The sequence below is a fragment of the Siphateles boraxobius genome, unplaced genomic scaffold, assembly GCF_051911475.1.
Source record: "Siphateles boraxobius isolate OS27281-9 unplaced genomic scaffold, OSU_SipBor_1 1, whole genome shotgun sequence".
Lineage (NCBI taxonomy): Eukaryota > Metazoa > Chordata > Actinopteri > Cypriniformes > Leuciscidae > Siphateles > Siphateles boraxobius.
The window spans coordinates 5,031,426-5,056,395 of record NW_027508699.1 but is presented as its reverse complement, the minus strand read 5'-3'; the positions used below and the strand labels follow the sequence as shown (position 1 = coordinate 5,056,395).

Here is a 24,970-nt window from a genome sequence, read left to right as displayed (position 1 = left end):
TATTACAATCGCATTTATTGAACTACCATGGAGTAAACTGTTGAATTGTTGAATGTGGAATGACACTAGACAGTATATTTTGGATTTTGCTGTAAAAACACTTTATGTATAGCTAACAACGGAGTTTCAGTAAGCACACGTATGTCTCCAAAGTGGATTTACATATACATTTAGTGAGTGTCTTTAAGATGTATATGGTTTATTTAACATCTGAAAGGAAAATCTTCGATAAGTATTGAAGATGAGCACATCACAACATGAAATAGACATCTGATTGATGTATTTTTTCAACAATGATTAAATTAGATGTAAGAAATGTAAATAAACAAATCTACATAAAGTAGCTAAACATACATTGTCTATTTTATTTGTCCATTAGTACTGTTGATAAATTGAGAAGCATTTGTGTGTGCTGAATAAAAAGTTAACACATCAGCAACAACCTCAACATATAAATGTAGTATTGAGCTCATAAATCACAAAGGTAATGTGAATCTTGTTTGAATGAGTGAGTATACTACAGAAATGAATAAAAATCTATTTAAATCTTAAGTTGTACTTTATTTTAGTTATTGTAAGTTATTACAGCACTTTTCTGATTCTTGATTTCTGTGAATTTGCTGCAGAGCTTTTGTAGTGGAGCAGGGTGATGGTGGCATTTTGTGAAAAAAAAGAAGAGAATACCTGAAACAAACATATAAAGTAAGATCATTTTGTTACTTCTAGTACAGAAGTCAATTGATATTGTGCTTTTAAAATGACTGCTTTTGTTTAATGTTTGTGCATTTTTGTAGGATCTGAAATGTCCACAGACTGGTGTGAGCACTGAGGATGGGGAGCCCACAGCAGCATCCTAGAAATGGTATAGTGTCATTGACGAGACCCTCAATCACTCCACCTATTGCATCATCTGGCCCAGATGTTGCTGTGGTCTCTTCGTCCTCAGTGAGCTAGCGAGAGCTTCTAGAAAAAGACCAAAAGACATTGAGGATGTGATTTTGGTCAAGTTTGTTCTACTGGTTTCTGTTCATACAATGGAGTATGACAATGGAGTAAGACTTTCAGAAGCTTCAAAAGCATCATCAAAACTGTCATGAAGCTTCTGGAAGTTAGGCTCCATTGTAAAAGTTTTTTGGACTTTTTCTAGAAGCTCTCGCTAGCTCACTGAGGATAATATTGTATGAATATCTAATATTGTATGAACAAAAACCAGCAGGACACACTTGGCCAAATTCAACTTTTGTGTTCAGAAAAAGAAAAAAGATTGAACAACGCAACAAGGCGAGTAAATAATGACTGAATTTATATGTTTGATTGAACTAAACCTTTAAATCCGCAAAATAGAAATTGTATGAAATGTATGAATGCATTTATATCATAGTAGTACCTTGAAGAATTTAACTTTAAGAAATAATCAGCTTTATAGAGGGTTTGTGCCCGAGACGATTTCAAAAAAGGATTTACAAAAATCACATTTACATTAGTGCATTTGGCAGATGCTTTTATCCAAAGCAACGTACAGCGCACTTATTACAGGGAATATCCCACTGGAGCAACCAGGAGTAAAGTGCCTTGCTCAAGGACACACTGGTGGTGGCGGATGTGGAGACAAAACCAGCAACCTTCTGCTAATCAGTTCAGAGATTTAGCGCACTACACCAGAAAAGTGATAAAGCTGCAACAAAAATTAGCATGTAATTGTAAAAAATATGAAATAAATTATGGCAAGAAACGGAATGCTGACATGAATTTTAAACCCTTCAAATGTTTTACAGGTAGAGCAGGCACACGAATGTTTGGAGCAGACACAGCGGCAGCAAGATTGTCCAGCACATGTTCTCCGACTCTTGCTTCAAGGTTGTGGGGTTCAGGGGGGCCATCATCATGGTCTTCATCATCCTCTGGCTCAACGATGTCCCCATTGAGGAGAGTGGGATTATGAAGCACAGCGCAGCATGAAACAACCTCAGGCACCAGAGTGTTTTTTCAGCATGCTCTACTATGCTTCGTGCACAGGGTTCTATGGGCTGCCATAGACTCAACTGCAATAATGACTATTTTTTTAGATTCATTTGAAGATTTATTTGGCAAAATGGCTGAAAAAAAATCACAAATACAATCACTATTATGATACTAATTGCTTATCACTTTTGACCAATAGGTGGCGCTATTTCCAAATTAATGTTGTGCGGTCAGTGTAAAGTGAGCGTGTGAATGAAAAAGGCAAAACCACATAGAATAAGCAGCGGTTTTGAAAATACCTGTGTTCGTGTGGACAGGGTCTCATTATGGCATCATGCCAACAATTTTGTTGTTGCATTATTCAAGAATGGTCCATCAAAAAGTTTCAAATAACTTTAAGGCATGGTCTGAAGATGATATGAGACAACATTGGTGAAAATCAGAAGAACTGAAAAGTAGGTTTTCAAAATGGCAGACAGCCATTTCAGCCAAATGTGACTTAATTGGTATCATTGTTCTCAGTCTCAGAATCAATGGATCAATCAACACTAGTTTCATTAAAATAGACGAAAGTCCTTGAAAGCTATTACCATTTTTGAAATTTCATTATAATTTGACCACAAAGTGTCGCTGTCTCAAGTTTTTCACTACCTTCAGGGCGTGGTGCTAATGACACACACCATGTTTTGTAATGATACACTAATGCTTTCATAAAATACAACATTTTACGACAAAATTAAAAATGGCCGATACCCACAATGAGTGACAATTTGGTATCACTTGACTTGGTATACTGCACCAAATCTAATTTTGAAGATGTGAGAAAAAAGGCATTTTCATATCTCCTGACAAGTAGTAAGTAGTTCTAATCCTCAGGTAACCTCATGTTCATTTTGGCATGCTCTTCATCAAATTTTTTCACGCGTTATTCAAGAATGGTTTGACTAATCAACCTGAATTCCATAACTTTTTGTTGGCATGGACTTAAGATTATCTGGTTCAATTTAGTGAAAGGCAGAGCCATGGTCTAGGAGTTTGAAAATGTAGGTTTTTCAGAAAAATTTTAAATGGCTGAAAAAAAATTCATAACGTCATAGGGTGCCATCATCTTGAGCCAAGGAATCAGCAAAAAAATATATAATTTAGTTTGAAGCCCTTATGGGTCATTATTAACCTAACATTAGGTTTTAACATAAACATTAGTGCAAATTTGGACAGTTTGTGGCGCTAGAGGGATTAAGGTAGAGTCCAAATTTGCTGTGTTTATTGTTCAGACTGTTCTCTATCTGTGTGCCACATTTCACAACTTTTTACCATATGGTTCTATGGGCTGCCACATACAGTGGCCCAGTAGATCACAACACAACGAAATTTAAAAAGCAAACATAAGTTCACAACATAAAAGAATAAAGCCACAACACAATTAACTTTTTTGTGTTCCACAGCCTAGGGCCAGCAACAGCAAAGGCCCCATCTCCTCAATGCTTTAATCGTGATCTAGGGACAGAGAGAAGTCTCTTATCACTGGACCTCAGATTGTGTGTGGGATTGTATAGATAAAATAGCTCAGACAAAAAGCTTGATGCCATATTATTTAAAGATTTAAAAACAAAGAAGAATTTAAAAGTCAATTCTAAAATGCACAGGTAACCAATATAGCGATCTCAAAATTGGAGTAACGTGATCAAATTTACGTTGTCCTTTGAGGAATTTTGCAGCGGCATATTGCATAACGTCATTTTAATTAATACAAATTATACGTCTTAACCACTTGGTGGAATTAGGAGACATTCCCTTAGGCATCATTCGCCCATGGTAACACCTTGGTGTTAATATCTTTGTAAGACTGCCGACTCTATAGAACAGTGGCAAGGAAAACTAACTTTAGCACGCTCCAAGAGCCCTCTAGTGTTCGGGAGCATTTCAGTTGTGTTGTGGCTTGATTCCGTTGTGTTGTGGCTAGTTTTCCCTTGTGTTGTGAACTTATGTTTGCTTTTAAATTTCGTTGTGTTGTGCACTACTGGGCCACCATAGCCATAGACTTCAAGAGAGGAATAATAAGAAGAAGAACACTGAAAGATACAATAGGTGACTACGAACCGTCGGTGCTTGGCCCCTAATGAAATTAAGAAGAAAATCAGTACAAACACAATAAGGTTCCGTCCCCTTTGATGCTTGGACCCCTAATTAGCCAAAAACATCTTGTCAGGAATATACCAGACTTGGAGACAGCGACATTAGTGAACCCAACGGTGAACCCATGTATTTACTGACACAAATGGAGTAAGGATAAAGGTTAGTAAATGCAAGTCAGTTCAATGAGGATATACTCAACCAGTTTTCATTAGATGTGTCTCTACAGCACGCATTGTGTTTATCGTGCAATTTATACCCAAAAATTACTTTTTACGTTCATATGATACGCACTATAAACTAGAGGCCGACTGATAGTGGATTTTACAAATACCGATATTTAGGTTTGGCCGTATGTGTCGTTAACCGATTATTCAACCGATATATATTTTTAAATGGATACTGTGATTGAAAACAAACATAACACTCCAAGTAAAACAGTGCTGAACTGAAAGGTACTAAATGAAAGAAATATATAAATATGAATATGTTAAAATGAGAAGTTCTACAGAACAAACTTTACAGAAAATAATTTAAACATTAAAATATTACAGGTCAAATGTGTGTTTCTTTAGCTATAACCTAGAAATATAGCCTATGTAAATTTCATAGGTAACACTTTGCAGGTCCCATTTGTTAACAAGGATGTATTAGGGAGCTTTCATGAACTATGCATTATGCAATAAACGTTTTTACTGCATGCAATAATATTTGAGCAATACAATTGTACAAATGATACAATAGCCAAAAACAACATGCTCTCCAGAATGTTTATCTAAATAGCCCTATGTTGTTAGAAATTACTGTTTGCCAGGTTTTAGGTCATTTCCTTGATTTAATTTTTTTCTTCTTTTTTTAAATTAAAACTAACATCATAAAGTATGATTTTTTTTTACTTTGAGCAATTCTGGAGCTATAATTGACTCTTCTTAGGAGCATATAAAACAAAACAGCTCCTTGGAAAAAATGAAATGTAATATTGTAGTAGTTATAAGCAAAGGTTTATTTTAGTTCAGATTAGTTTGAGGGCAGCAATTGTATTCATAATGTCAAAATAAAACCGACGTAATGTTACTTGAAGGCATTATAGCCTACTATTCCTGCCAAACTTCCATGGTTGCAGTTAGTGTTACTACAGTAAATCCATTGTGAATGTTGCTGATCTGTGGACACTGGATAGTTAATTCATGGCACAATGTTTCTTCCTGTTTCCACGTCAGTGCTGTTTGATCCGTTAATAACGGACAAATGTGAATGTTTCTCACTAGTTCTCGCAGGAGTCGCAGCGATGTTATTACTTCTGTGGCAAATTCAAATGCTTCCTTTACTGGATCTCTTATTAGCGCTGTGTAGTAACAGTGTCGCTTGATCAAGATCGGCTCGCGGTGCTTTGGTCCAAACCATAGACTGTAAAAAAATAGGTCCAAACTGATAAACTCCGTCAACCACACAATAACGAGCAGTTTCGTTCTACTTGCTACGTTTGCCATTTGATGTTGGGCAATGTTGTGGTGGCTCAGGCGGATTATGAGCGCGCTTACCACGCGCAAGACCTACATTTGAAATAACGAAATTTTGGTCGGCAGGAAAAATGGCCTGTGAAAGTAAACTCATTCAGTGATAGTTTGTTATTTGCCCTCTAGAGGCCGCTCTCGCTCTGTATAATGACAGTATACTTCTTCTCAGTGCTCTGATACTATGTAATGACAGCGCACCCTTCTCAGCCGCTCCAGCAATGGACGCAACCCGGAACAACTATCGGTGTGGACTTTTGCCGATAACGATAGTTCAACCAATCAACTATCGGTACCGGTATATCGGCAAAACCGATGAATTGGTCGACCTCTACTGTAAACCCCTTGGGTAGGATTAGGGTACATTCATATTATACTTTTGGGTATGGATTAGTGATGTGGGGTGCGTGAGTATTACACGCAATAAAGTGCGTATCATATGCACGTAAAAACTAATTTTAGCGTATAAATTGCACACAATGCATGCTATAGCAACACATTTCATGAGATCAGGCTGGTATACTGGTTGGGTAACATGATTTTATCTTTTACCAGGGTGACGCACACACACATGGGAGCAGGTAAGATGAAGGAACACATCCAGTGTTGCCAATATAGCATCTTTGTCACTGTATTAGCAACTTGTTTTTTTTATTTTGTTTGTTTTTTAAAACGACTAGCAAGCAATCTAGAAACTTTTTGGACTGTTAGCTAACGTTTAGTCAGTCACTACATCATACTCGTACAAATCAAATATTTGTTTTCCAAACATATCGCAGTATATTATTCCCTAGTTCAGTCTAAAAGGCCGAAGACTGAGTTTAGTCATGCACTTAACCTATCCTTAACAAAACCAACTATTGAGACAATCAATTAATCTGCCATCAGTAAAACCATAATTTACAAAGATAAGTTTTTTTTTTAGAAATACATCCCACCTGACTTCTTGCTGCATGACTGATAATAGATAGATAATAGATATTTAAAAAAAACGTGTAGGATCTGTTGTTGTGTTTATTCATGCAGCTCTAATTGACTACATGAAAAAGCAATGCAACTTAAATTGAAAAAAAAACTCCTAGTTCCCTTTCAAGGGAACTTCGAGCTGCGTCAAACGCTGCGGGAACGCCCCTGCGTTGTGCGTCATGAAGCACGTATGGAATCAGCCCAATGGAGAGATGAAACGTCATAGGCGGGTGACGTCATCGACCAGGAAACTATAAAGCACCCCAAAAACACAAGCGCATTAGCTTCTGTGCTTTCAGTCGCGCTACATGTGAATCTGTCCCTGTGTGATATTGTCTGTCTTACATACCCTGCACCACACAAACAATTTATCCCTATATATATATATATATTGAGAGATTATGGCGGACGAACAGCAGTTTAGAAAGTGTGTTCCTCCCTGCTCGCGTTATTTAACGAGCGGGGATACACATGATCTTTGTGTTGTTTGTTTGGGAGTTCAGCATGCCCAGTTTGCTCTCGAGGGAGCAGACTGTGAGCATTGCGAGCGTTTGCCGTTAAGGACGCTCCGCTCCCGCCGGTCGCTCTTTGAGGAGAGCGGTTCGGTGCGCGCTCCCCGCGGTTCGGGTCCCGCTTCTGCCGAGGCAGAGCGGCGGCGCTTATCGTGGGGATCGCAGATGGATCTCACAGCGGGGTTTGAGACGGGCTCTGCCTTATCTCTCCCTTCACCTGTGAGATCCAGTGCCTCAGTCCCGGGTTCGGAAGCACGCGCTGCGGTTTCTTCCGCTCGGGCTGAGGCACCAATGCTATCCAGTTCTGAGGAACTTGATGTTGTTAGTGTTGAGGGAGATGTGGAGGATTCGCCACCCCACACTCCTGAGAGTGATGAGCTTATGGAGGTGTTAACAAGAGCTGTTGAAAAACTTAATATTGAATGGCCAGTGACTAGACAGGAGTCTGTTTCTAAATCAAAGTTGGATGAGAGATTTTTGCCGTCACGTGTGCAGCCTCCACGCCGGTGCCTGCCGTTTTTCCATGATCTCCACACCGAGGTGTCGAAATCATGGAGAAAACCGGTGTCATATAGAGTGTTTAGTCCCCAGACTTCAACATACGCTAATATTATGGGAGCCAAGGCTCATGGTTATGGTGCGTTGCCTCGTGTGGAAGAGACGCTTGCGAGCCATCTCTCCCCCGAAGCAGCATCATCTTTTAAGGCACCGGCATTACCCACCAAGCCTTTAAGAAACACTTCGGCTTTGGTGGGTAAAGCATATTCGGCAGCAGGTCAGGCTGCGTCATGTCTGCATACTATGTCAATCTTGCAGGCATACCAGGCTGATCTGCTAAGGGACATGAGTGAGAGTGAGGAGGTCAGTACTGACGTAGTTCGCGAACTGCGTCAGGCTGCTGATTTATCCCTGCGTGCCACCAGAGAATCGGCCAAATTAATGGGTCGTTCTATGGCAGCTCTGGTGGCCGCAGAAAGACATTTGTGGTTAAATCAGACTAATATTAAAGAGAGAGAAAAAGCTTTTCTTTTAGATGCTCCTCTTTCTCCCATGGGGTTGTTTGGTGATGCTGTGAATTCAGTTATCGATAAATTCCAAGAAGAAAAGAAACAAACTGCAGCTTTTAAAAAGTTTCTTCCCCTTAAAGTTCATGTCCCTGGGGCTGCTGGGCGGGAGCAGCCCCGGCCGTCTTCGAGCTCATCACATAGAGCGCAGCAGAGGCAGAGTGTCGCGTCTCGTGCTCCCCCTGCTGGACAGTGGGCTCAGCCGCGACACTCTCAGCCGAAGCCTTCTCCCAGTAGAACTGATCTGAGGACAGTTATATTGGCTAAGAAGGCTTCGGCTAAGAAGAAGTCCTGACGCCAAGCCGTTCAGGATGCTGAGGGTGGTCCCCACCGAGGCGGAAAGGTGTTCACCTCTTTTTACGGTGCCCATTCCTCCTCGGTGCCCTCAGGGGCTCGTTCTGCCAACCCCGCCTTTATGCCGGGGCACAGACGATCCCAGCGAGCGCTTTCCCGAGGGACGCTCGCTCCCTCTGAGGAGGGTCTCAGAGCGGTCAGACCAGTTGTTCCCTGCCGGTGCGCCGTTACAGGGCGCTGCGTCTGCTGCTCAAGTTACACCAGAGGCCAGTCTCGAGAGGCTGGTACCCTTAGTAGAATTTCTGGCAGAGTGGAAAAGCCTTCCAAAAATATCTCATTGGGTCCTGCAGACAGTAGAAAAGGGTTATGCTATCCAGTTCAGGTGTCGTCCACCAAAATTCAGAGGGGTTCTGCACACAGTGGTGGGCCCCGAGCAGGCTCTGGTATTGGAACAAGAGGTGAAAACGCTCCTTCAAAAAGAGGCTATAGAACGGGTTCCTCCTCCCAGTTTGGAGTCAGGTTATTACAGCCGATATTTCATCGTTCCAAAGAAGGATGGGGGGTTGCGTCCAATTTTAGACCTGCGCATATTGAATCGCTCGGTAGGGAAGCTAAAATTCAAGATGCTCACTATCAAGCAGATCGTGTCTCAAATCAGGTCCGAGGACTGGTTTGTCACGATAGATCTGAAGGACGCATACTTCCATGTGTCCATCCTTCCACAACACAGGAAGTTCCTGAGGTTCGCCTTCGGGGGCGAGGCGTACCAGTACAGGGTTCTTCCGTTTGGCCTAGCTTTATCTCCCCGCACTTTCACGAAATGCATGGATGCAGCACTAGTGCCTCTGAGGCTTCAGGGCATTCGTATTCTCAATTACATCGACGATTGGTTGATTTTAGCTCAGACCGAGCAGATGGCGGTTCGGCATCGAGATGTCGTCCTCGCTCATATCAGAAAGTTGGGGTTGAGGCTGAACGCAAAGAAAAGTGTATTATCTCCTTCCCAGAAGACCACTTTTCTGGGTGTCGTTTGGGATTCGGTATCGATGCGGGCGCGACTCTCTCCGACCCGCATCGCTTCGATTCTCTCAGCTGTGAAACAAGTGAAGCTAGGCCAGCTACTCACTGTCAAGCAGTTTCAGAGACTGTTGGGTCTGATGGCAGCAGCGTCCAACGTTATACCTTGCGGCCTGTTGTACATGAGACCGCTACAGTGGTGGCTCAGGACCAAGGGATTCTCCCCGAGGGGAAATCCGCTCCGCACGTTCAAAGTCACGCGGCGCTGCCTTCGTGCTCTGGTCATGTGGAGAGAAACTTGGTTCCTATCCAAAGGTCCTGTGCTGGGGGCTCTTTGTCGTCGCATAACGCTAACGACGGATGCTTCCCTCACAGGGTGGGGGGCGGTCATGAGTGGTCGCCCAGCCCAAGGTCTGTGGCAGGATCATCATCTTTCGTGGCACATAAATTGTCTAGAGATGTTGGCTGTGTTTCAGGCTCTGAAACACTTCCTAACAGACCTGAGAGGCCATCATGTGTTAGTTCAATCAGACAACACGTCGGTGGTCTCTTATATAAATCATCAGGGGGGCCTGCGGTCTCGCCGGCTTTACAAGTTGGCCCGTCAGATCCTCCTGTGGTCCCAAGGGAAGCTACTATCTCTGAGAGCAATGTATCTCCCTGGGTATTTGAATGTGGTAGCAGACTCCCTGTCGAGGCAGGGGCCGAGGCCAGGGGAATGGAGACTCCACCCCGAGGTGGTGGAGCTCCTTTGGTTGAGTTTCGGTCGCGCCGAGGTGGACCTATTCGCTTCCAAGGAGACCACTCATTGTCATCGGTGGTTCTCCATCACTCTTCCAGCCCCCCTGGGGTTGGATGCTATGGTGCAGCCGTGGCCGAGGTCACGTCTGTACGCCTTTCCCCCGATTGCTCTGTTACCAGGAGTTCTGGAGAGGGTCCGCCGGGACGGGGTCAGTCTACTACTAGTAGCCCCGTTCTGGCCGGCCCGAGTATGGTTTGCGGACCTGATTTCTCTCCTGGACGGTTCTCCTTTGGAGCTCCCGGTCAGGAGGGATCTACTCTCCCAGGCGGGGGGCACGATACTTCACCCCCGCCCAGAATTGTGGAAACTGTGGGCTTGGCCTCTGAGGGGGCCCAGCTCATAGACTCCGGTCTCTCAACCGAGGTTGTTGAGACCATTCTTAACTCCAGAGCTCCATCCACGAGGAAGCTTTATGCCTTGAAGTGGAAACTTTTCACTTCTTGGTGTGGAGAACACCTGCAGGACCCAGTTAACTGCCCAGTGGGTGCAGTGCTGGAATTCCTGCAGGAGCGCTTCTCCACAGGGTTATCCCCCTCCACACTAAAGGTGTATGTGGCGGCACTAGCTGCTTACCACGTCCCTTTCAGTGGAGTTTCTCTTGGGAGACACCCGCTTATAACTCGTTTCCTCCGTGGCACTTTGAGGCTGAGGCCAGCAGTTCGTACGAGGGTGCCGACTTGGGATCTGGCCATTGTATTAGAAGGTCTTTCCCTAGCTCCTTTTGAACCTATCGAAGAAGTTCCCGAGAAGTTTCTCACTTTTAAGACTATCTTTTTGCTTGCTATCTCTTCACTAAAAAGAATCGGAGATTTGCAGGCTCTGTCGGTTTCACCCTCGTGCCTGGAATTTGCACCTGGCATGGTTAAAGCTTTTCTGCATCCTAGACCAGGTTACGTTCCTAAGGTTCCTACTAATATTGTTAGACCTACGGTTCTGCAGGCTTTCTGTCCTCCTCCATTTATGTCATCGGACCAGGAGAAACTTAATTCACTCTGCCCTGTTAGGGCATTAGACGCTTATGTCCACAGAGCTGCCCTGTGGAGGAAATCAGAACAACTTTTTGTATGTTTCGGGCCACCCAGGAAAGGGTGTCCGGCGTCTAAACAGAGAATGAGCAAGTGGGTGGTTGAGGCTATCTCACTTGCTTATGAGTCGGCTGGCCAGCCTTCACCTTTGGTTGTCCGAGCTCACTCTACCAGGAGTATGGCTGCTTCTAAAGCTCTTTTGTCGGGGGTTTCCCTGAGTGATGTTTGTGATGCGGCTGGATGGTCTTCACCGCATACTTTTATTAAGTTCTATGACCTAGACTTAAGCTCTACCCCTGGGGCACAGGTGCTCTCGTCCTCTGTGCGCTAGTCTCACATGACGGTCATTTGGTCCTATGGCGACGTGGGTATTCGCGTTCCCGCAGCGTTTGACGCAGCTCGAAGTTCCCTTGAAAGGGAACGTCTCGGTTACGTATGTAACCCTAGTTCCCTGATAGGGAACGAGACGCTGCGTCGCTCCGCCATACTCCCGGCACTCCCGTTAGCGCTTCCTTCAAGCCTATCAGAAGCTAATGCGCTTGTGTTTTTGGGGTGCTTTATAGTTTCCTGGTCGATGACGTCACCCGCCTATGACGTTTCATCTCTCCATTGGGCTGATTCCATACGTGCTTCATGACGCACAACGCAGGGGCGTTCCCGCAGCGTTTGACGCAGCGTCTCGTTCCCTATCAGGGAACTAGGGTTACATACGTAACCGAGACGTTTGATGCAAGCATAATTAAACAGCAAAAGCATGAACTCCATCAAGGTACATTCTGGGTTTGACTTGCCTACTGTTTTGAGAGCAACACCCAGTCCATGCAATAAATGTGCATGTATGGTTCATAGCTCAGGGTTTTTATTGGCATCTTATGTTTTTTTTAGTCATCTAATCTTGGCTGTAGTCACTGATCATATTGGCCCACAGTCCACCCAAAGCCCTCTGTGGAGGAAAACAGTCTGTGGTGGGAGACGGAAAACCCATGACATGGTAGTGCCACTAATTAACGTCATTTCATCAATCCGTGACCACCAAAAGCTATTCAGATTCCATATTGGCTTTCCGGTTTTGCCTGGCTGTGCTGCTGTCTGCGATGCCCATCACTGAATTTCCAACAACAGCCTACATTATCTAAAAAGCACACAGCTGATGGTAGGAACGGACCCACCCTCTCTTAAAAAATTGAGGCAGACCTCCAAGCTGTGGTTGGATCCATGCTACCAGAATATTGAGCCGTTTGGATGCAAGTGAGCCAAACACATTTAAAGACATTCCCCAGAGCAATAATACCATATAATCAAGGCAGGGTTGGGATGACTCCTGCGGGAGAAGCCATTCTCAAAGCTTGTCAAGAAAGCCATTGAGGAAAAACAAACTGGTAGAAATTTAGAGACATGGATTTTCTGTTTTTCAAGTGGTTACTTGATATGTCATGAAAGCCAAAGAAATGTTGGTAATCTTAAGTGTGTTTATAGTACAAAAGTTACACTATGTTAAGCTGTCCAGCAACGATACACACTTTTGTGGGGTTGTGCCTTTACATTATGTGTCTGTTAAGTGAAATGTTAACAATGGCATTTTAATTTTGATTCAGTAAATTGTCTGTGTGTGTATACAGCCTCTGAAGGAAGTGGTCACGTGAAGATCTTCAGTTGCAGACACTGCTATTCTCTGGCACTGAAAGGCGATCCACCGCAGCACAGGCAGCAGCTCTCATCAACATTCCCAAGCACAAGTCTAGTCAAGAGATTAAATCTGAAGCCTTATGCAGCAAACTGCTTCTGTATAGGGGCTTTCCTGTGAGCTGTGGCCAAAAAATGCCATTGCAAACAGATCAAACTGACCACAACTACCTTTGAATAAAACTGCTGCTCTGTTTACCTTCTCCCTGTATCCTCGTCACACAGCTCTCTGTGCTCATATCTGTTTTACCACTCATTCCCCACTGTGCTAAGGTTTTATAAAGGATCAGATGATGACTTAAGAGCCGAGCATTTTTACAGTAGTGACTGCACCCCCTGGTGGGAACATCAGGCACTGCAAGTACTGCTACACCTATTAATGGGGCAGGTTCTGACAAATCATGACTCATTAATTAGTTAAACCAAATCAGAATAAATGAATTACATGACAAGTGATGCATATCTAGAAATGTAAGAGGCCAGAGGCTAAGTGCTAGAAGCACAGTATTTCCAATAGAAATACTGTAGAAGCCTTGGGCCTGTCCTGACCTTGTTCTGGCTGGATTTTGGGGGACGGAACAACACCAAATTGTTGAGCCCTCATTACAGGGTTATAATGTACATACACATGCATGTTGTTGCAGCATGTAGTTGCAGCCTTTAACGCAGGGCTTTGGAACATGTACAGTAAGTTAAAAAAAACTCTAATCTTATCAACTTATAAAGATATTCAATTGAATTGTTCCTTGCTAATAGGTCTAAGTAAATTTCACTTGTCTTTTTTTAGGCCTTGTTTACGTCTGGTATTAAGATACGTTTTGGTCAATCGGATCACAAGTAGACGAGGCAGACATATGACCGTTTACACCTGGTGTTTAATCCATCTCTTTTGTCCACTTTCAACCACTTTTGTCCTGATTTCTTCGAGGGGAGGGTCTATGTGTCTATCTAACAGACAAAACAAGCGTTTTTGACTACCTCCAGGAAGCTCAAAATGTTTTAAACCCCATTAACACCTGTCTTTAGCGTCGCCCACTTGTGATCCGATGGACCAACACGCATCTTAATACCAGGAGTAAACAGCACCTTAAATGACAAAAAAACAAACAAACACAGAAGACAATTTATTCATCATAATTAATCCAATACAAATGCCACTGTTTTGGGCTCTATATTTAAAAAAAATTTAGACCCTTTGTACATTGTGATGACACCTCGGTTTAGGCTATACTTGGAATCAGAATTTAGGTGGGAATAACCAGCATCCCACACAAAAGTTGTAAATATCTTCCCTCAATTCGATGCAGGTTTACATTTGGGACAGCAGTTCCCCACATGTGACCCCAGTCTGGCTTCCACAGGAGATCTGCATAAACTTGTCAAAGCCAGGCACAAAAGAATCTCATTCCATGGATATTCAGGGCTTATTTTCCTTATGTTTTCCCAGCATGTAACCTTTTCCCCTTTCTTTCTTCAGGCTGTTTGAGGTGAGCTCTAAACCGAGACAAAAAGTGTGCAGCCCTCGTATTGCCTTGTTTCCTAGGAACATTCAATTTTCTATCACTACTTTGTCCCCAACCATCCAAACCTGGTCTCCCTGGGATTTTTGTTAAACGGGATACAGCAGAAACAAACATTGGGCACCTGCCGCAACAGGCTAGATGGGACGGGTTGTAAAAAACTAAGTCTTTGCATTCTTGTGGCCAGGATGACAATTTCAGCAGCGGCTCAACTAGGCAAGGAATCCCACCCAACCCTCAGAGACGCAGACCGAGGTCAAACAGAGACTGTGTTTAGATTTCACATATGCTCCACCGCATTGGGGAAATTGGGTATGCAACATTGAACCTCTACTTAAGTAAATCAGTGCCAAGAAGATGCGGCATGTGCTTCATGGAAGGTATTAATTTGCACTTTAGTAGAAGCAAGTGTGACAACAAGTCAAAATAAAATGTTTTCATGCTGGCTCTGGCACGAATGGCAAGGATGAAAAGACTTCAGTTTTTTTATTGACTGTATATCATTGACTGTGGAGTTCTTGGCTATCTGGAAAATGACACCCATATCACCATTAAAAAATGAACACTCATGGTGTGAGATAAGAAAGAACACCCATAATGCCATAGTGAAATATATTCCTAATGAGTTTCCTATAGTTTTTTTTTTCATGACCTGATAACATGGAAGTACAAGCAATTCCCATGGAAGTACAAGCAATTTCCATCAAAGTAGACAAAGTGCTGAAACTGGCAAAGTGTGAATACTTTTAAACAATGGCTGTTTAGCCTCACATAAGCATGACAAATTGAATGTTAAAAATATAAAGGAATTTATTAGACAAAGCCTCTTGACACTGCATATCTGCTTATTATCAGACATTGTAGTCTATGTTTTCCATTTAATGTGCCAAAAAACAAGGGGAAATATTCTTAAGAGGCTAATTGCAATGGTAACAATCTTTCAGATCAAATAATGGAGACTATAAATCTTTATACAAAGTACTATCCCACCCATGCTAACACAGGCCAATATTTATTAAATTTATTGACTTCCTAAGAGGGGTAAAATAGGCTTGGACCCAATCTACAACCACTGCAGCCCAACAAACCGGTTTACTGCTTCATAATGTTCAATGGGGCCTGAGGGAGCCACTCCCGCGCTGGCCCTTGATTTGCCCTAACAATATCCTCTCCTTAGCACACCTTTTTACATAGAATCTTCCATCACTCTTCACCATGGAGCCAAGAGAAATAATGATACAATGTCTTGAACTGTTGAGAAGTTGTTGAATGTGAAAACCTAGTACATCACTACAGATCCAGCCAGACTGGGTTAAAACATCAGGACAATATTAAACGCCCACCTGTCCTTGGAGTATGTCCATATGGATTTTATTTACACCAGCATTATAATACATGTTGTCCGTATTAGAGTTTAACAGCAGTCAACCTCGCTAATTTTACCCTCCAAACCTGGTTTAAAACATGTTAAAGCAAGTTACAATGGCCCACAGACGATCATTAAAAGTTAAACACATGTTTCTCGAAATATGAAGTTCTGGTGTGACCGCTAAAGGCGCGTAATGGAAGAATATCAATAAGTAGAAATGAACGCGTCATAGAGGAATGCATTCCAAAGGCGTTCCCACTGTATCACAATTACCTCAATTAAAATTATGCTAAGGGAATGTTTATAGGGGGAACTGGGGAAACTGTAAATTCAACACACATTCTTGAACTTGCGCTAATTAAACTCTTGAGCGAGTAAAATGGGTGCCAAAACGAGTGTTTATGCTGGATGAAAGAATATTATCTGCGATCTTAACAGACGTTTTGGCCACCAGTTTAGAGATCTTCGTAGCTTTATTGTTAACAGCTGTGTAGAACTGCTCGTGTCTAGTTTCATTCCTCTACAAGCATGTTTGGAAAAAAGACGAACCTGACCGGCTTGTACCTGCCCGTCACTGAATTAGCCTAAGAAATTTATAAAATGTCCTGATATGCAGTATTTATTTGCAAATAGGGGCATCTTTAATGAATTTATAAATACGTTATTAACTGGAGACTTCATGCAAACATTACGTTGTTATAATGAGAACAATACTCACACTAAATCGCAACTCCACAGGTTGTTACGGAGAGAAGTTTACATAACTTTTCCTCTAGATTTTGGTGTCTTTTTTGTTTATGATCTTTGTTTCATCATTTCACATCTATGTTTCGTCTATTCATTTAAAAACCTGAAGCTTGAAAAACATTTAAAGCTTCTGCCTACCCGAAGTAAGCTGTGCTCGGTCCAGGCAAGCTGATCAGATGCACTATAATGGTAAATGATAACCATCCCAGGAGAAGGTGTCCATCCAGCATTTTGTAGCAGCTCTGGGGCAGCTCATTTCGTTCGTCCTAAGTTGCTGTGTAAAATCCTTTCTTGTGAGAACGGCACTTCTTATACACTCCGAGGATTTATGCGCCCCTCCCATTCACTTAGAACAGGAGAGAGAGAGAGAGAGAGAGAGAGAGAGAGAGAGAGAGAGAGAGAGAGAGAGAGAGAGAGAGAGAGAAGAAGAAGAAGAAGAAGAAGAAGAAGAAGAGAGAGAGAGAGAGAGAGAGAGAGAGAGAGAGAGAGAGAGAGAGAGAGAGAGAGAGAGAGAGAGAGAGAGAGAGAGAAGAGAGAGATTTAAAGTAAGTCTGGCTTAATTATTTACGTTTGCTTTTTGAAGGCATGGGCAGTAATAATCGTGATACTTCTAAAATGGAATAAATGTCCCGGTTTCCTGATATTGACTATAATCTCTATAGGCCTACTGGCTTTTTAATATCAGACGAAAGCTCTTGAGCTGATGAAAGATATTGAGCAGCATGCTCAACCAGCATATGAATATTTTCCCTATTATTCATGTTTCATTTGGTTATCGCTTGCCCAGTAGAGTCAAAAATCTTCTCATGTCCACAGAAACCGAACATGACATTTCTTTAATTATTTAATTAATTAATGTATGAGAGGACATACTGGCTGGCACAAGTTCATTGCAGTGAGCAATTATATGTACATTGTTTTTGTATCAGATAGATTTTGCAATTACCAGATGAAACATTTAATAAGAAAGCATAATAAGTTATTGGGAGTTATAAATCTTGATCAGAGATTTGGTTTGGCAAGAGCAGAGAAGAGAAGGGTCTTGTTTGAAAGTTTTTTAATGATGAGCAATAAAGGCAACATGCACCACACTCCTAAAAAGCTCAGCTTCTGCATTGAAGTAGATACCAATATTGTCAGATGGTTTTTGCATCTGAAGTCTTCAATTATTCATACACAAAGAATGACGCGTCATTAAACATTAATAAACCCAGTTAACTCTGAAGTCACAGATGAAACACAAATCTTGGCATCATAATCCACCACTTACACATCTTTGTTTTGGCAGCGAAATGTTAGTAAGATAGGGATCTGTTGGGCTGGTTCCAGCTCACTCTTGGGTACACCTGGAAGGAGCTCTTGACATGCGTGACATGACAGCTCTTGAATGCTGCAACAAAATGGACCTTTTCAATCACAAGTATCACAGTAGCAACAACAGGTGGGCTACTGGAACCTTTTGCCAAGTTTCTGTTTGCTAAACTGCCTGTTCTGCTGGATCATGACACAGGAAAAAAAACAAGGGTGACATGGTATTATTGATGATCTACCTAGCAACCACGAGGCAATGACATCTGCTTAATTGACACCAGATGATGGGGCATGCAATCTTTTTTTTTACTTTCTTTGTATATTATTTGGTGTACGTTTTTTCAAATAAAATAATAAATAATAAATAAATAAAATGTCCTTCTTGCTCCGCTACCATAATAAATCCCTCTTATCAACCTCTTCCCTCCAACTACTTGTAATGTGGATTTTCCAAATCCCATCAATTCCACACAAAAGAGCCACCTACCTTAACCTACTGTATTAACAGTTACCATAATCTCAGGCACAGGCCTGGACAGTGGACTGTGTTGTGCTGCTTAAACAGACCACCATCATCTCCCACAATCTTCCGAATGAAAGCAATTTAAAGGGAAAGACTGAAAGAGATCCAGATTGCTAACACCTGGATTATGTAATCCTGAACTAAAATAAACAAGATTAATTTAAAACCAACTGTGCTCATCTGAATTAGCATAAAATGGAACGAACCAAGAAAAACTAAAAATTGTATAGAACTGAGAAGCAAATCCAAGGAAAACAATGACAGCAGAAAAAAGAAGAAAAAATACTGAACAAGAGAAAACTCTTTTAAAGCAAATAGCAAATAAAAACGACTCGGTTACTAACGTAACCTCGGTTCTTTGAGAGGAGGGAACGAGTATTGGGTAAGTAGCTTACGCTATGGGAAAACTCCTTTTCTCGAGAATACTGAAGTCTTTATGTAAAACGCATTGCAGCTGCACAGCTGACAGCAATGAACGAAGGAAGCTCGGTCATTGGCTGTGCTGCGGCAACTTGCTCGAACCAATGACGGGGCGACTCTGAATGCGCGACCAATGACCGCGCTTCGCGCCCGCGCGCGTCAGAGCCCGTCAAGATGGGCGTGGCCAAGAGCTACTTATTGGGCGCCCCGTCATGAGAGTTCTTTAGGTTAAAACGACTGAAGCGAACTAACCAAGCACCAGCACGGCAGCTTACGCAATACTCGTTCCCTCCTCTCAGGGAACCGAGGTTACGTTAGTAACCGAGTCGTTCCCTTTCGAGAGGTCTCTCCTATTGCGTAAGTAGCTTACGCTATGGGAACACCATGCAAAACGCCGTGCATGCTGAACTTCGCCTTATGATAGCCAGAGGCAGGTGCCTGAGCTGAAAAGCAAAGTTATCATCCAACTAGACGGCAGAGGCGAGCTTTATATGTGGGAAAAAATACAGAGCGGCTAGAAGGCGCTCAGTGTGACACAAGCACATACATAATCTAGATACGAACTCGTAGTTCAACTAGCATCATGCTGATAGTACATTGGAATGCAATGTCGGGACCTGTAGGTTGTAGAACCTGATAAATGTGGATGGTGAGGCCCAGCCTGCCACCGCACAAATATCCTCGATCGGTATCCCGCTCGACCATGCCCAGGAAGAAGCCACACTCCTGGTGGAGTGTGCTTTGACTCCCCAGGGGCATTGAAGTCCCTTAGCTTCATAAGCCAGTGCTATAGCCTCAACTATCCAGTGAGAGATTCTCTGCTTTGAAACGGCGGAACCTTTCGTACGGCCGCCAAAGCATACAAACAGTTGTTCTGTCTGTCTGAATAGGGCAGAACGCTCCAAATACACTCTGAGAGCCCTAACGGGGCAGAGTAGATTAGCGTCGTGTTCGTTTGCTGGAGACGACAGCGCAGTTAGGGAGATAACCTGTGCTCTGAAGGGAGTGGTGAGCACTTTAGGAATATACCCGTGTTTCGGTCTAAGGACGACCCTGCAGTCGTTAGGTCCGAATTCTAGGCAGGCAGCGCTTGTCGAAAGCGCGTGCAGGTCGCCCACTCTCTTGACCGAGGCGAGTGCCAGCAAGAGCGCAGTCTTAAGCGAGAGCTGTTTAAGGTGCACGGTTCGGAGTGGTTCGAACGGGGGCCCCTTAAGAGCGTCTAGGACAGTACCTAGGTCCCAGATCGGCACTGAGGGGGGGCGTGAAGGGTTCATCCTCCTAGCGCCCCTTAGGAAACGAATAATTAGGTCGTTTCTTCCCAATGGACGTTCCATTACAGGGTCGTGTGACGCTGTGATGGCCGCCACATATACTTTGAGCGTGGAGGGGGTGCGGCCCGCCTCCAGAAGCCCTTGTAGAAAAGCGAGTACGTTCGTAATCTCGCATGTTTCAGGGTTCAGGCCCTTGGCATTACACCAGTCACTGAACACTTTCCATTTCTGAGCATATAAGCGTCTCGTGGAGGGCGCCCGCGCCTCAGCGATGGTTTTTGTGCTCCGCTCGTGAGGTTCCTGGGAACCCTTTGAGGGGCCATGCATGAAGGGCCCACAGATCGGGGCGGGATGAAATATCATCCCGCTGGCCTGACTGAGGAGGTCTGGCCTCAGTGGAATCGGCCGTGGTGCAGATTGCATTTGCATCAGATCTGGAAACCATGTTTGGTTCTTCCAGAGTGGGGCTATCAGAAGCACTGCGTTTTGCTCCTCTCTGACCCGACTGATGACCTGTGGCAGCATCGCGATCGGGGGAAAGGCATATAAGGGGCGGCTCTGCCAGCTCTGGGCGAGTGCGTCTGTGCTTTTCGTGAAGAAAAGAGAGCAGTGCGCGTTCTCCTTGGAGGCGAAGAGGTCGATCTCCGCTTTGCCAAAGGTTTTCCATAACCACTGAATCGTCAGCGGGGGTTGAGAGCCCATTCTCCTGGGAGAATCTTGTCTCTGGATAGCATGTCTGCCCCCTGGTTCAGGGCGCCTGGCACGTGCGCTGCTCTCAGCGAGCGCAAGTTGTGCTGGGACCATAAAATGAGTCTCCTGGCCATTGAATGCATGGAGCTCGACCTGAGTCCACCCTGGCGACTTATGTACGACACTACCGTCATGTTGTCCGTTCGGACCAGGACGTGTTCGTTTTTTAGATGTGGAAGCAGGGCTCTGAGAGCCAAAGCGACCGCTTTCATCTCCAGACAGTTTATGTGTAGGCGCTTTTCCGGGTTTGACCAAAAGCCGGAGACAGGCCTGCCCTCGTAAAGGGCCCCCCAACCTATTTTGGAGGCATCTGTCGTTATCATCTTTCTCCTTGTGTTCACACCCAGACTCACGCCTGACTGGTACCAGTCGGCAGCTTTCCAGTGCGTCAGAGCTTTTATACAGCCGTGGTTCGCTCTGATTAAAAGGTGGCCCGAACGCCAAGCGTGAGTAGGGACGCGGCTCTTGAGCCAGCGTTGGAGAGGGCGCATATGCAACAATCCTAGCTGGAGTACGGCCGATGCTGAGGCCATGAAACCGAGCATCCTCTGAAACCGCTTGACGGGGGCGCGCGCGCCCGCCCTGAATGATGTTGCAAGGCGCCGGATGGTGAGCGCGCGCTCTGATGAGAGACGCGCTGTCATTTGCATCGAGTCTAGAACTATTCCCAGGAAAGAAATCCTCTGGCTGGGAGATAGTATGCTTTTTGCAAAATTGATTCTTAGACCCAGGCATTCTAAATGGCTGATAATCCAAGATCTGTGTGTTATTAACTGACTCTCTGATTGTGCTAGGACCAGCCAATCGTCGAGATAATTCAGTATTCGCACTCCCCTTCGTCTCAAGGGGGAAAGTGCTGCATCCATACATTTCGTGAATGTACGGGGAGCCAGGGACAGGCCAAACGGAAGTACTGGTAAGACTGTCCCTCGAAAGCGAATCTCAGAAACGGCCTGTGATGAGGCGATATTGGAATGTGAAAGTAAGCATCTTTCAGATCCACTGAGAGAAACCAATCTCCTGGGCGTACTTGCGCGAGGATATGCTTGGTTGTTAACATTCTGAACGAGCGAATCATTAGTGCTTTGTTCAGGTGTTTGAGATCTAGGATGGGGCGGAGACCGCCATCCTTTTTCGGGATGAGAAAACCTCGGCTGTAAAAACCTTCCTCGCTCATAGAGGGGGGAACAGTTTCCACGGCGCCCTTTTCTATTAGTTTGTGCACCTCGGTGCGTAGAACATGTGAACACTCCTTTCTCACTTTCGTCTCGACCACAGTCGTAAAACGTGGTGGTCTGCGAGCGAACTGGAGCGAGTATCCGTGCTTTACTATATCCAATACCCATTTCGGCATATCTGGAATGTTTTCCCATGCCGCTGCGTGTACAGATATGGGCTGAATACAGGCTAGGGGCGGGCCGCTGTGACGTAGGGACCCGGCCAGCGAATCGCCTGAGCTCGTAGCTCTCAGAGGCGCGGGCGCGCGCTGAGCAGCTGAGTGAATGGGCGCGTATGTGATTACAACAGCGCGCGCCGTGTCTGTAAAACTCGCAGCCTGAGCTGGGGTTGTGTTTGACACTGTAAGGACAGTGTTTATAACTGGGGGTGCATAAACAGTGGTAGGCACACTCGTCACTTTTATAATGTTTCCCGCTTTTACTGGGGGTGAATTTATAGCTGTGTGAACAGTGCTTGTGTGTAGTGGTGCGTACATGACCGTAGGCACGTGATCTACATTCATGGGGCGCGCAGCCTGAGCTGGGAATGAATTTGGCACTGTTTTGACAGTATCTGGGAATGCACACTTTGTGGACATGTGAACCCTTAGTGACACAGGCAGAAAAAGACTCTTTTTGTGTTTTCTGTGCGTCGCCGTAAAAACGGCGTTTGCTTGCAGGTGAGCGAGCTCTTTGACTGGCCCATTGACTGCTGTATGGACATATCCAGCCGCCTGTAAGGGGACTGGGTAATGTTTGAGCTTTTGCAGAGAGAGTGGTCCGGCTTTTGCGAGACAAGCACTCTGTCTTCTCATTCCTGTGGCTAGGACGGCTTTCGAGGCTCAGGGTTCAGCACAATCTTGGGCCGAGGACCCCGTCGCTCAGACGGCGGCTTGCGGTTGTGAGAGCGCGAGCGGCGTCGAGTGTCAGCCTGAGGCGCGGGCTGAGAGGCGGTGGGAGCTGTTCTAGCCCGCTGCGGCTGTAGCGGTCTCTGTCTGCTCTGCGATGAGCTGGAGCGCTTGGGCAGGAAATGGCGCATAGCTTGTGAAGCGTTCTGGGCCTCAGTGAAGCGTTCTGCGAAACCCTTAACCGCCGGTCCAAACAGCCCGCTGGTGGAGATAGGCGCGTCGAGAAATGGCGCCTTATCCGCGTCCTTCATCTCCGTCAGAGTTAACCACAGATGGCTCTCGAGAACAGTCAAATTAGCCATGTCACGGCCAATATACTGCGCGATGGCCTTCGTGGCTCGCAGAGCTATATCAGTTGCGCTGCGTAGGTCCCTGAAGGCTTCGGGGCCAGACTCGTCCATAGAGCGGAGAAGTTTGGCTTGGAACACTTGAAGTACCGCCATTGAGTGAAGCGCTGATGCAGCTTGGCCGGCGGCGGCGTAGGCGCGACCGAGAGCAGAAGTAGTGCAGCAGGGCTTCGAGGGGTGGGAAGCTTTGGCTTTCCATCTGGTGGTGGAGGGCGGGCAGAGATGATTGGTCACGGCCTCCTCGAGGGGCGGTGTTCCCTCGTAGCCTCTTTCCTTCGCGCCGTCCACAGAGGAGAGCGAAGAAGAAAAAGAAGGCTTTAAGCGCGCAGAGTGGGGGGCTTTCCACGACTTGGTGAGTTCGTTGTGAACTTCCGGGAAGAAGGGAGAAGGCCTTTGCCGAGGGGCCTGCTGGCGCCTCTGCAGAAACCACTCATCCAATCGGCTCCGGGTTGGTTCTTCGGGAGAAGACCAATCGAGCCCGAGGTCTTCCACGGCCTTAGAGAGGACACGGATAATCTCGGTATCCATGGTGGAGCCCCCGCTCGTGCTAGCTAGCGTCGGCGGGGCGGGGTCGAGAGTGGAGCCCGGCCAGTCGTCCGATGCAGCGTCGATGGACAAGCTGTCATCTATTCCCCCATCGTCCTCGGACGCGCCGAAAGTCACAAGGCCCACCGCTCTAATAGAGGGGTGTAGGTCCGGCTGGGTGAACTGAACCGGCGGTGGGGAAGGCAAGAGCGGCGGTGAAGCACGCGGAGACTGGCTCGGCGTGACGTCACTGAGCTCAGGTTCAGGAAGCCTCAGTGAGCGGCGCTTTTTCTTGCGCGGCTCAAACAGAGGGGTGGCGGCGATGGGCTCGCTCACGGCGAAAGCGGCGAGGCGAGCCCGCAGTGCGGAGAGACCCAGGTCATCACATTCCGGGCATCCGCCCTTGGTCAAAGCAGCTTCTGCGTGGTCCCGGCCCAGGCAGCGAGCGCAGATGATGTGACGATCCCCGTCCGGGAGAAGGTCTCTGCAAGACGCGCAGGAAGGCATTTGAAACAACGCCTCAGAAATTTGCTCTTTTACAAGTGTTGCGGGGCGAACAGATGTAAAGATACTTGCGTGTGTGGCACGCCGGATGGCTCAGTAGGATGGCGTTCGAAGGCGGCTGAAGGTGCCGACGTCCTCGTAGCAATCCCGCTGGTATGCTTTTCGACGGCGGCGAAGCCTTCAATAATCCGGAGGATCCAGCGAAGAAGGTGTTCGCTGAAGGAGATTAAATCTAAAGAACTCTCATGACGGGGCGCCCAATAAATAGCTCTTGGCCACGCCCATCTTGACGGGCTCTGACGCGCGCGGGCGCGAAGCGCGCTCATTGGTCGCGCATTCAGAGTCGCCCCGTCATTGGTTCGAGCAAGTTGCCGCAGCACAACCAATGACCGAGCTTCCTTCGTTCATTGCTGTCAGCTGTGCAGCTGCAATGCGTTTTACATAAAGACTTCAGTATTCTCGAGAAAAGGAGTTTTCCCATAGCGTAAGCTACTTACGCAATAGGAGAGACCTCTCGAAAGGGAACTGTATACACCACTTGTGGAATCTACATGGGGAAGAAAAAAATTATGAGAGCATTTTTTCG

General features: G+C 45.3%; 1 protein-coding gene across 1 annotated transcript in view; it reads right to left on the bottom strand.

Moving 5' to 3' along the window:
- wnt9a (wingless-type MMTV integration site family, member 9A) overlaps positions 1-16,890 on the bottom strand; it is a 65,367-nt gene extending 48,477 nt beyond the window's left edge. The window contains exon 1 of the mRNA XM_077247160.1: positions 16,747-16,890. Coding sequence (XP_077103275.1) covers positions 16,747-16,838 — 92 coding nt within the window. The 5' untranslated portion in view covers positions 16,839-16,890. The remainder of the gene's footprint in view (positions 1-16,746) is intronic.
- Between the last annotated feature and the right edge of the window lie 8,080 nt (positions 16,891-24,970).